General features: G+C 45.2%; 1 protein-coding gene across 6 annotated transcripts in view; it reads left to right on the forward strand.

Moving 5' to 3' along the window:
- MAML3 (mastermind like transcriptional coactivator 3) overlaps positions 1-12151 on the forward strand; it is a 406685-nt gene that overhangs the window by 193066 nt on the left and 201468 nt on the right. Inside the window, exon 1 of one of the 6 annotated variants that reach the window (XM_077860961.1) lies at positions 24-72. The exons of 3 other annotated variants lie outside the window; for them this stretch is intronic. In XM_077860961.1, coding sequence (XP_077717087.1) covers positions 52-72 — 21 coding nt within the window. In that variant the 5' untranslated portion in view covers positions 24-51. 2 more of the 6 variants (XM_077860964.1, XM_077860963.1) reach the window with 2 other exon arrangements.

Consider the following 12151-nt stretch of genomic DNA (forward strand, 5'->3'; position numbering starts at 1 on the left):
TGTTCTAACACCTCTCGGTCTTGGAGACCACAGCATGGCCCTGGTCACAGCATGACCAGACTCTGTGGGGATGTAAGTGTGTAGACACGGGCACAGGAGGCAGGGGACACCAGGGAGCACGTGTGTCCTATCAGAGAAGCGCTGTTGCCCAGCAGACACTCAGTGACCCCGTGCTCATCCCTCGGGCCTCGGAATCCAGGGCGACATCGGGGTGAAGTCGCTGCATCCTGATCTGTCTGGTTTGTGAAATGTTGACGCCTGGGGGGAGGCGTGGGGTCAGAGAAGGTGTGGCCCGGCTCGGTGAGGCAGTTCTGGATCCAGATGCGGAAAGCCTGCGTGTGCGCCCAGCAGCAAAGGGAAGAGGGAGACACGTAAGGAAGAGTCGGAGAAGGTAGAGGCGTCACTGACACGAGGTCGGGTTCTGCTATTGTTGCCTTTGAGGTTAAGTGATAAAGATGTCCCTTGAGGGGTGCGTGGGGGGCTCAGTCAGACAGGTGTCTGCCTTCAGCTCAGGTCGTGACCCTGTGACCCCGGGCCCTGGACGGGGCCTCGCTTGGGCTCCCTGCTTCTCCCTCTCCCCCCCGTGCTCTCTCTCTCTCTCTAATAAATAAAGTCATTTTTTTGAAAGTCCCTTGATACAGTATTGTCTAGACCAGACTTTTGTCATTAACCCTCAGTTCTCTTTAAATTGTCACTGACGTGAATCCTGTCGTGTTTTGTTGTCGTGGGTTAAATCTCTGAATGAGGTTAAGAATGAAATTCTTAGTTCCAGGAAACCAGAGTGCAATAATTGCATTTCCACAAGGGACAAAATTTGATGAAATTATGCAGATTTAATTGAGTACTGGAAGAAAAGTATGCCTATGAAACTTCTGATTTTTGAGTGTATCTTTTAGAAAATTTTACGTGGTAAGAAGCACAAGTTGATGGATAGCACTGCAGCCTCTTTCTCCCTTTCTTTCCTGTTTTCTGTGTTTAGAAATAAAAAACAAACCAGTGTTTTCCAACACCTGGTAGAAACTTGACCCTCCTTTGCTTTCATAAAATAACAGAACAGACTCCTGGCTCCTGAGTCCAGCCTCTTGGCTCCCGCGAGTGAGAGGAGTTTCTCCTGTTTTGGGTTCAATAGGACTTCTTTCAGGGGGCCACTTTTTAAAAGTGATTCGAGTGGCAATGATAGGAAGTGGGGCTGCCTACAGAGAGGAGGAGCTGGAAGCAAGCAGGCATCTTGGAAAATTTCTAAGTCGCTCTTTGAAAATAACCAGGGAAAAAAACAAAAACGAAACAACAACCTAAGAAAGCTGAAAGACATTTTGCGAATGAGTTTTAGATGAAGGAAGCACCGTTTGTCCTAAGAAGGCAATGAGCCCAACATGGGATGTGATGGATTCATGATCTTACCAAGGAAGAGAAGGAGGACAGAGAGTGGAGGGCCTATTAGCAAGAGAGCGCACACATCACATTTTCCTGCTGGACTGGAAGCTTCCTGAGTATTGTTTGCTGAATATACGTTTATTGCTTAAATCTATTCCACGTATGTTATTTATTTATAACTTTAAAGATAATTTAACATGTAAAATCTCCTCTGCCGAAATGTGGGTTTTAATTTCCAAGCATCATTTATTGCGCTTACGGCTGATGGATTGTTATGAGTCAGAACTAATAAACTTGTGAGGAGTAATAGAATATTGGTCTGGAAAAAGAGGAAGTATGGGCCTGGTGGCCGGACTGGACTGCACGTGCCAGAGCGCGGGGTTGCAGGAGGGGCTGCGGGCCCCCCGTCTTGCCGAGGGGGACGTGGCTGCTGGCAGCAGTGCCTCGGCCGGGACATCGCGGGGCTGGCCAAGCGGGCCCTCCATCGACACCCCTCGCTCCCCGGCGGGATGTGGGGAGCCCGGCCTTGCCGCGACCACCCGCGCCCCGTGCAGCACGCGGGGACTGCGGGGCCTCGGGCAGCCGAGGAGCCTGTGGAGTCAGGGGCGCTGGGACGGGGGCTGGAAGCAGCAGCGGGCCCAAGGGTCCCGGGCGCAGGGGGAGCGGGCTTGAGCGCAGCTTGGTTTTTCCACCCCCCCCACCAAGCCCCAAGCGAGGTTCCTGGGCCCCCCAGGCTTTTAAGTCAGGGGTGGAGACGGCTTCGGGGTCCTCTGTGTCTCCTGCTAGGCCAGATGCCCGGCGCTTGCTCCCCTTCCCCAGAGGTGCCGGGGACACACAGTGACCTCGGGGGCACAGTGGCCCCGGGGACACACAGTGACCTCGGGGACACAGTGACCTCGGGGATACACAGTGACCTCGGGGACACAGTGACCTCGGGGGCACAGTGACCTCGGGGACGCACAGTGACCTCGGGGGCGCACAGTGACCCCCAGGGCCAGACTGCAGCCTCTCAAAGCCACACCTCCATCTGCTTGCGCTGTGTCCATTTATATATATATCTTCCTCTTTTTTCTTCCCTCCTGCCCTCCCTTCCTCCTTCTTCCCTCCTCCTTCCTTCCTTCCTTCCTTCCTTCCTTCCTTCCTTCCTTCTCCTTCCTCCCTTCCTTCCTTCCTTCCTCCCTCCCTCCTTCTTCCTTCCTTTCATCCTCCCTCCCTCCCTCTCTTCCTCCTTCCTTCCTTCCTCCTTCCTTCCTTCCATCCGTCCATCCTTCCCCCCTTCCTGTCAACTTCCCTGTCCACATCTCTGTCTCCTAGTAATTTCTTTGGAACTCCACTTTCCCTCATGGCTTGTCCCCCCCGCCCCCCCCCCCCCCCCGCCTTCCCTTCTGTGTCACTTGTTACCTTGCAGGCTCTGCTGTCCCCTCTAACTGCGTGTGCTTCTCTGTTGCCACCGCACTTCCCAGAGTCAGAGGCTGAGAGAGCAAGCTCTGTCCTACAGACACCACAGGCTTAGCCTGGATCGGGTGCTCATTCTGGTTCAGGCAGCTCTGAACAGAGGGATATGGCCTCACGTACAAAACCGGTGGCACTTGGTCATTTCCATCTCCAAATGGAGATTCGGAAGGTCAGCAGTGCAGGTGACAGAGTTTGAAACCACATTAGTACCAGTAGTTTGTCGGTCATGCAAACATGACCCACCTTTGAAGGGACTTTTGGTAACATTTTTCTAGAAATTAAGGTTTAATGGACTGTACTTACTTGGAATTTGACTTAAGTTTTTGGGTCATTTCTTTGGCCTAACAAATACTTGGTTCAAAAATTGTGTCTGTAAAAAGAAAAAAATATAGTGTCTGTTGGGGGGATCCCTGGGTGGCTCAGCGGTTTAGCGCCGCCTTCCACCCAGGGCATGATCCTGGAGTCCTGGGATCGAGTCCCACGTCAGGCTTCCTGCATGGGGCCTGCTTCTCCCTCTGCCTGTGTCTCTGCCTCTCTCCTCTCTTTCTCTTCGTGTCTCTCATGAATAAATAAGTAAAATCTTTAAAAAAAGTGTCTGTTAGCATTGCAATAAATGATTTGTAAGGGGGGTATTTAAAACTCTTAATAAGCCATTTTTAACTCCCAGCAAGCATGTTAGAAACACTCATTTACACATAAACCATCAATATGCTACTTACAAATAAGCCTTTTTCTGTTTACTGAAGCACCTGACTCCAAGTCCCTGTTAACTAAGCAACTTTATTAACTTTAGCTTGAGGTATTGCATAATCCTGAGACCCATGAAACTTAACTTTTCAAGTATTTTATATTTATTCTTCCCATGTGCTGACATTTCTTCATTTCCAGCCAGTCTGAATAGAGGGAAATAGCAAAATATTCCAAGATACCAAAAAATATCAAGGTTAACAAAAACATCTGAACAAGTAAAGAGCTAATGTGTAAGTGATGAGAGGCTGAGCACAGGGACAGGTGGCGTAGGAGAAATCTCTCTACCTTCCCCCTTGATTTTGCTATGAACCTTAAACTACGCTTAAAAAAATATAGTTTTAACAATTAAAAAAAAAAAAAAACCAAAAAATCAGAGCATAGGAGAAAGTCAGTGACCTGATGTAAGAAATGAGAACTGAGGGGCAGCTGGGTGGCTCAATCAATTAAGTGTCTGACTTACCCTCAGGTCATGATCTCAGGGTCCTGGGATCGAGTCCTGAGGTCAAGCCCTGCGAGTCAGGCTCCCTGCTCAGCGGGAAGTCTGCTTCTCTGGCTTCCTCTGCCCTTCCTCCATTCTCATTCTCTCTCTCTGCCCCCCTCTCTCCCCCTCTCTCCACCCCCTCAAATAAATAAATAAAATCTTTTTTTTTAAAGAGAGCTGAATACCTTTTATTTACCTTATATTTGGTTGAAGAAAGGCAGTCAGAAACACCAAAGTATTATGCAAAACACAAAATTTAATTCTAAAGCACTTCTTTTTTTTTTTTTTTTTTTTTTTAATGTCACACACAGAGAGAGAGAGAGGCAGAGACATAGGCAGAGGGAGAAGCAGGCTCCATGCACCGGGAGCCCGACGTGGGATTCGATCCTGGGTCTCCAGGATTGCGCCCTGGGCCAAAGGCAGGCGCTAAACCACTGCGCCACCCAGGGGTCCCTAATTCTAAAGCACTTCTTAAAAGTCCTTTTCACTCTCTAAAAGCAGTTCCAGAAAAGGGGATGAGTGGAGGCTACACAGGTGGAGTATTGACACTGGGAAGAGGTTTAGGCGAGAGGGAGATACGGGTGCCTGCCCTGATGAAGAGAACGCATTCCAGGGACCTACATGACTGGTAAAGACCTCAGCGTGGTAGAAAACAACTAGAAGAACTGTGGGGGCATGTTCCAGAACATCAGGCATCATGTTGTAACATAAAAACGTAATTAAATATCATTTAAAATAACAAAACACGAAGTGGAAAACACTTTAATATCTCTTCTGAAGTTCTGGGCGGTACAAGGTAAGGAGAAAAGTGCAAGGAAGCCCCATCATGTTCCAATCGAGTTGTAGTGTGTTGGTGAATTTTAGCTGCAAGAGCAATAGGCTTGCCTAGACTGCCATGCCTCTCATCCAGTGAGCATTGATGGATCAATGAGGTAGTCGGGGAACAGGAACCTTGATGATGGAAGGATCAATGAGGTAGTCAGGGAACAGGAACCTGGATGCAAGACAGCTGGGCCTTGGGGCCCCTGAAACTTGGGGGTAGGTTTAGTGCTCTGCTGTCACAGTCTTGAGATTCTTAATAATTTTTGATCAAGGGGCCCTGCATTTTCATTTTGCCTGGGCCCTACAAATTGTCTAGTCAGTGGAGGTGGAGTTTCCATCACAGCGTCTTGGGACACATGAATCATAATCTAAGTCATTCTTGGAGGGAGGAAACACAGATTCCACCCTCCTTCCAACTCTTCTACCCCACATCTTTCTTAGAGAACTAAAGATGTGACGGTAGCTGCGCTTCTCATCACTCAATTCATACAACCTACAACTGGCCAAGGCTTGAAATTTCTATAGCGGTGACAAAATCTTCAGTTTCATAATTAGAAACAAATAAGCCAAACAAACAACAAAACACACCCTCATGGAATCAGTTGGTACCATGATAACCTAAATAACCAACATACTAAAATATGGTTAATAAATAGTAGAAAGATCTACTGTCACATTACTTCTCCATTAGACATAGAAAAAAAGACTTAGGGACTCCTGGGGGGCTCAGTGGTTGGGCATCTGCCTTCGGCTCAGGGCATGATCCCGAGGTCCCGGGATCAAGTCCCGCGTCAGGCTCCCTGCATGGGGCCTGCTTCTCCCTCTGCCTGTGTCTCTGCCTCTCTCTGTTTCTCTTGAGTATATAAATAAAAATCTTAAAAAAAGAAAAAGAGACTTGGAAAGGGTACCTGAAAGGACCTAGAAGAGGGGAAGTGGCCAAGGAGGGGAGGAGGCTATTGTAAGGTAAGAACGGGGACAGCTACTATGATGACATGACAATGTGACATGTGTCTTCACTGCCTCACGGTTTTTGCCTTTAACCTCTTCTTTGCTGCTGTATTTTGAGTGCTTATTATTGACCCTTGAGTCCTGCCAACGCTGCTTGCCTTAATTGATAAAGATGTTTTTTTAAGACAGCAATTTTGTAATAAGAGAACTGAATTCCTACAGGAATGACTGTTCAATATCTTCAGAGCTGCTGAGCTCTTCATCTCGTACCCTCGGCCCCCCTTTGTGCTAGTGAAGGTCCAATGCACAGTCTTCCTGAACACTTTTGTGAGTTCGGTGTGGAAATCTGTGTCCACACAGTTCTACCTGGAAACAAGTTCTGGTGGTGGACAACGCTTATGGTCATAGAGCGTTTCTAGGGATAGAAAATGTGGACCTCTCCTTCACTGTGGCTCTTCTGACTCCACTGAAGAAGAATAGCTGACCACCCACTAAGATGATCTATATTTCCTTAGGAAGAATATTGAGTAGGTTCATTCCAAGAGAGTCTTGAAGGTAGGAGGGACACCTTGTCTAAGACAGGCTTGAAGTGCCTTCACCTGCACAATCAGGGGAAAAGAGGAGTAGGTGGTCGTGGATGCTGAGCCATCCCCACAAGGTCACCCTGCTGAGACGAAGCTGGGCATCCATGCCAGAGTTCCTTAGAGCCAGTGGGTCTCACTTCCAAACTTTTGCACAATCCAAAGAAAAATTGGATTTGCTCTCTTTTCCTCCTCTTCTGTCCTTTCTGTTGCCCTATGGCGTGGTTGACTAGCCTCTTGCAAAACAAATGAACAAATTTAGCTCTTACTGCCTTAGAAAGAAGGTAATTAACAGGGCCTGGCATAACGACCGTTGACGCGTAGTTGCTTCTCGAGCCTGAAAGCCAAATACTCTCCAGCAAGCCCAGCCTACGCCTATACGTTATGTGCTAACTAATAAATGCAGTCATGATTGTGTAGATACTAGTACATTTGAGTTTAAGCTGTTCCTGAGATACACTATCACATCTGAATAGTGATACAACATTAATAGAGTAGCTGTGATGGTTTCATTCTGACTTCAGTGTTCCAAAACTCCCTGGCGACTGAAGTTATATGGCTCTGTTTTAATAGCCTTCGAGTCATAATGGATAAAATGTGGGCAGCTTCTAGTTTAGAGAGTGTTAACTATCAGACTTCAAAGAAAACACTGCTTTGTGGTGATTATCAATGCCAATGGCTAACCAGCACCATGGGTTAATTAAATGTCATTGTCATTTAGAAATTTCACTCTGATTTTTAATAGTTTTCTACTCTATTGGAGATATAGCATTGCTGCTAAAAAGTAACAGCATTGTTTGATTAAAAGTTTGATTTCTCTCTTCTTTTCTGTCCACTCTAAAATAGCATAAAAATGGTCACAAGGGAAGTGATTTATCTCAACCCGGCATTTTGGGGGCTGTTGGACACATTCCCACCACCTTGCTTACTAGTTTCTGTTTTTAATATACTTCCTTGTAATGCTGGAGTTACCTTAGACTTCTTGCTCTTCTCATCTAATCTATTGTCAAGTGTGGCCAACTGCTCATGGTAGTTCCTTAGGTATATCCCCTCTTCTCCATACCTGTTGTCCTTGCCCAAATTCAGTCACCCTCAGATTGTCAGATCTCTATCAATAGCTTCCAAACTGATCTCCTCCAAAGACCATTCCTGTCCCTCAGATCCCCTCTCCATTGTGAGTCCCACTGGGTCACTCCTATCAGGTTTCTTCTTGCTTCCAAACTCTCAGGAGCTCTCTATCGCCCACGGAACGGAGAGCCCAGATTCTTCTGCGGCCAGAATGGAGCTCTGTGATCCAGCTCCGCCCACCATGCTGACTCCTAGGCCTTCTTCTCTACCCAGACACCCTGTCACCTTCCTGTGCCTTGCTGTGTGTGGCTCCCACTTCATGCTTTGGTTCAAGCTGCTCCCTTTTCTGAACTGCCTTCCCCTAATCCTTACAGATTCCATCCTACTCATCCTTAAAGATCCACAGCTGCTTCAGAAAGCCTTTCCTTATTCCTTCAATAGAGGTACATTTCTCCTTCCTCCATATGCCCAGAGCAACTTATTTGTTTCTCTTAACACTCCTTACTTTCTGTATCATTTTAATATATTTCCTGATAGCCCATAAACTGCCTGAAAGGAAGGTCTAAGAGTCATCCTTCTTCCACCAAAAGCGTGTTGTAGAGAGGGCCTTAAACACAGAACATGCCCATTAATATTGGCCAAATTAATAAATCCATTTCCAGTCTAATCAATTAATGACTTTGGAGCTGATGATTAAACATAACTATCTTCCAAGTTAAAAGAAAGCTATTATGGGCATTGCACTGATGAAGAAAAAAGTTATCAGTAAGCAAAGAGGAAGGAAAACATGAACCCCGTGGTGTTGGATTAGAATCAGAGTAGCAGGATAAACTACTGTCATCGACATATTTCAATAGGTAGATAGATAAATAGGTTAGTACATCCTTCAGTCTGCCGAGATGCAATAAGCTCACCGTAGCATCCATGTCCTGCTCCTAAATACCATTCCCCAATAAAAAGCAACCAACTCTCCTTGGAAAAGCAGTTGATTCCAGGGCTCAGGTGGGGAAAACACAAAATGAGTCTATCTTACGTGCCATTTTATAGTGCCAATAAATAAGGACATTCTCCAAAAGTCAACGTAAGTGTGTTCCCAGTGACCAAAGCTGGAACAATTTGGACAATTTGGGTGGCAAAACGAAGAATGATAGTACTGAATTTTAACCCATAGATTAAATTAACATCCAGGGGTTTGAACAGATTAAAAAAACAAATAGAGGAGAAGGGGCAGCTTTTCCTTAAGTAGAATTCCAAAAAGTAAATGTTGAAGGTACATGGGATATAAAATCGCCATTAGGCAGGCACCGCAGTAATAATTGTTTCAGTCAAAATCCACAGATGGATGCTAAAATTAGTGAGCAAAGTCTGAGTAGAAACAGGATTTGCATAGTCTCAGCATATTTCCCCCAAGATACGTATTTACTACAAAGGGAAAGATAGTAACTTCACTGTGGAGAAAGGAACAGACACCAGCTTCACCAGGTGATCAAGGGAAGAAGCATCACTGGTAATAAGACATGTTGACATCACAAACCCTTGCTGTGATGCGCTGAGAGGGACGCAACATCGGTTTTGTAGTCTTCTTGCTAAAAATTGCATAATTTCACTCCAGCCATGAAGAAACACGAGACAAAGCCCAACCGAGGAATATTCGACAAAACCACGGTTCAGTACTCTTCAAAAGTATCAAGGCAACAAAAGGCAAAGAAAGATCGAGAAACAGTTACAAACTGGAAAAGGCTACAAAAAAAGAGAACTAAATGTGCTATGGGATCCTCTCAGGATTCTGAAACAAAAAGGATATTAATGGAAAGGATGGTGAAATTCTAATAGTCTCTAGCTTAATTAATAATAGTGTGTGACTGTTAATATCCCGTTCTTGATAAGTGCATTATGGTCACGGAAGATGTTAACAGCAAGGAAAGCAGCATAAAGGTCGCAAGAAGGGCTTTGTGCTATTTTTGCAACTTCTCTGTAGGTAAAAAATAGTTCAGAATTTAAAAAAAAAAAGTTAAGGGAGGCCATTAGTAATTAACATTATAAGCATTTCTTTAACCAAAGAGGATCCAAAATGCCTTAAAAGAAAGTCAAGCAGTCAAATAATATCCTTTGTATTCTTTCCACACACCATTTCTTGCCCTGTCTTCCATCTCTTGTTTCCACGTGTTTCTAGATAGATGGGCCGAACCGCCTGTACAAAAGCGATCTCCTTTGGGTCAGAAAATACAGAACGTACGTGCGCCTTCTCTATGTGTGGATATTTGGTTTTTTGAGCTGACCAAGGCTCTGTCCAGAATTCTTCTGAGAACATGATGCAGGCAGAAGCATTTCCTCCTTTTCCTGGACCTTCCCAGGAAGGTCCTGGATCATCTGAATCGCCCCAGGAAGGTCTTTGAGCAGGACCAGAGGCAGCCCTCCTGGCATCTGTGCTTTCTCCCTCCTATTTCCTCTTGCACTGTGACTTGGCAAAGCGCTCAGGATTTCCAATCCTGAGATGACTAGACTGTTAGAATATTCATTTCTTTTTCCCTCTACACATTCTCCTTTTCCAGTGAACCAGATGACATCCTCAGTCAACATACTTTTAAAAAATTTTAGTTTTGGAAATATTCAAACACACAGAAAAATAAAGAGAGGATGATACACTCTTTGTCAGCTTGTTCTTAACCAAACAGATCCTCTTCCAGGAGTCATCAGTGATCCCTGTTCTGCATGGTGACGATGAAGGTGACAACACTGGCCCCAGTTCCTAGACTTCTTTCTTATTTATCTTTATGCCCTTGTTTTGGGGACCGTATCCTATTTCTTGGCCACTTTGTTTTATCCACAATAGGAGCAACTGCTCCAGCGCAGGGACTCACAGAACATTCCCTCTCCCACCGCTTCGTATGATGCAGATTGAGATCATTTCTGGGGTGGCTCGTGAAAGAGGGACCTCTTTAAACGTTTTGCGTAGGGGCTCAAGTTTACTTGATGCTAATCTCAAAATCATTTTTGGCTCGAAAAGTGTCGTTCTCCTAACAGAAGCTGAAATCGTGCTTTTCTGGTTAGACCTCCGTGTTACCAAACACTGAAGGCAGAAAGTTCACGCAAAAGAGTTCGTCCAGGTGTTCATCTGGCTTTTTCCATCGTCAGTAACTCAGGTTAGGGAATCTCAGGTTTTATTGCTAGCAAAGCACTCTAACAGTTTTTGTTGTCAGAAAATGATGGCTAAATGGATACTGAAATGAGGTGAATGAGATACTCATTTCCTGAGGGGAAGAAAGATTTTTCCGTCTGTATCCAAGAAGGATAGCGAAGTGTGAAGCCGCACCTCTTTGAGAGAAGTTGTAGTAGGGAGTGAGGCTCGCCAGTCGGGGAAAGTGCTAAGAGTACCTGATTCAGGAGTCACCAAACCATTTTACAGTGGGATAGGGTTCTTATTTCATGGTGGCAAAGGTGGAATGCCATTTTTTGGTCCAGGCTAACAGAATTCAAGATGTTTACATGGAGGGATTTTTCATGTGTTACAAATATAAAAAAGAGTAAAAGTTTTCATGCAACGAAATAATGAAAGGTAAAGATACCAGAGATGGTTCTTTATACGTTCAGTTAAAATAGCCTCTTCATGTACCTGCAAAGAAGCAATCAAAAGAAGAGGAATACCTTTATGTACACCTGTGATTGTCTCTACCTCGATCATCTCAGATGTGCCATTAACAAAATATTCTCTTTGACCACACATCTCCGTCTTCAGAATAGAATTTCTTTCTGTGATTTTATTTCAATGCAGCCGCTACCTCTGGATTAGAATGACATTATAGGAGCACAAGGATTTTGTGAGTTTCTGTGCCTGGGGAGAGAATAAAGATAGTAGGTTGAAGAAATTTGGGGTCATCCCTCTCTCTCCCTCTTTTTGTTTTATTCTATGGTGATATTTCAAACAGTAAGAAAAAAAATTAAAATGTGCTGTTGCTGCTGTGTGGAGATGAGAGAGAGTTCATGCTTTGTTGAGAAACACATCTAGCATTCCTACAGATGCCAGACTGGACGTACAAGGTGATATCTCAAAACAGGGCCATAAATTAGTGTCATTAATGTATTGGTCTATCATCTTTTGCAAGGTTCTCTTTTATCCTGATAAAGGTAGGTGATAATCAAATACCCTTTTATTTTTTCCCAGACCAAAAAGCCAAACAACAGACCTACAACCAATGGCAGGGTCAGTACCGTGTGACCCTACGAGTTATCGAAAACATTATCTACCTTCTAATAAACTAGGGAAACATCCAATATTGTTAGAAAGCTTTTCACAGATACACAGATATCTAAAGTGGAACGCCTCGTTCCCCAGTGTGCAGGGCAAGTGAGGCATGTATTATAATTTTCAAGAGGGGCTTACTGTTGTTCACTTGCCCATATTTTCCAGGCCTGACGTAATGAGGCCTTTCCATGAATGTTAAGTCAGGAGACCAAAGAGAACACAAGAACCCAGGATACTTTTCGTGGCTTATGTAAATTCAGGAATGCTTTACCTGACATGGACAGCCATGGGCATCGAAGGTCACTGCTCTCTACACATTGCCATGACTATTCCAGTTGGTGACACGGGGAGGTGCAGTACATGCCTCCCTGCAGGGCAAGACCCGGCCAGCCACGCCGCTCGCCTGGTGGAGCCTCCGTGTGCACATGC

Source organism: Canis aureus, chromosome 20 (genome assembly GCF_053574225.1).
Source record: "Canis aureus isolate CA01 chromosome 20, VMU_Caureus_v.1.0, whole genome shotgun sequence".
NCBI lineage: Eukaryota > Metazoa > Chordata > Mammalia > Carnivora > Canidae > Canis > Canis aureus.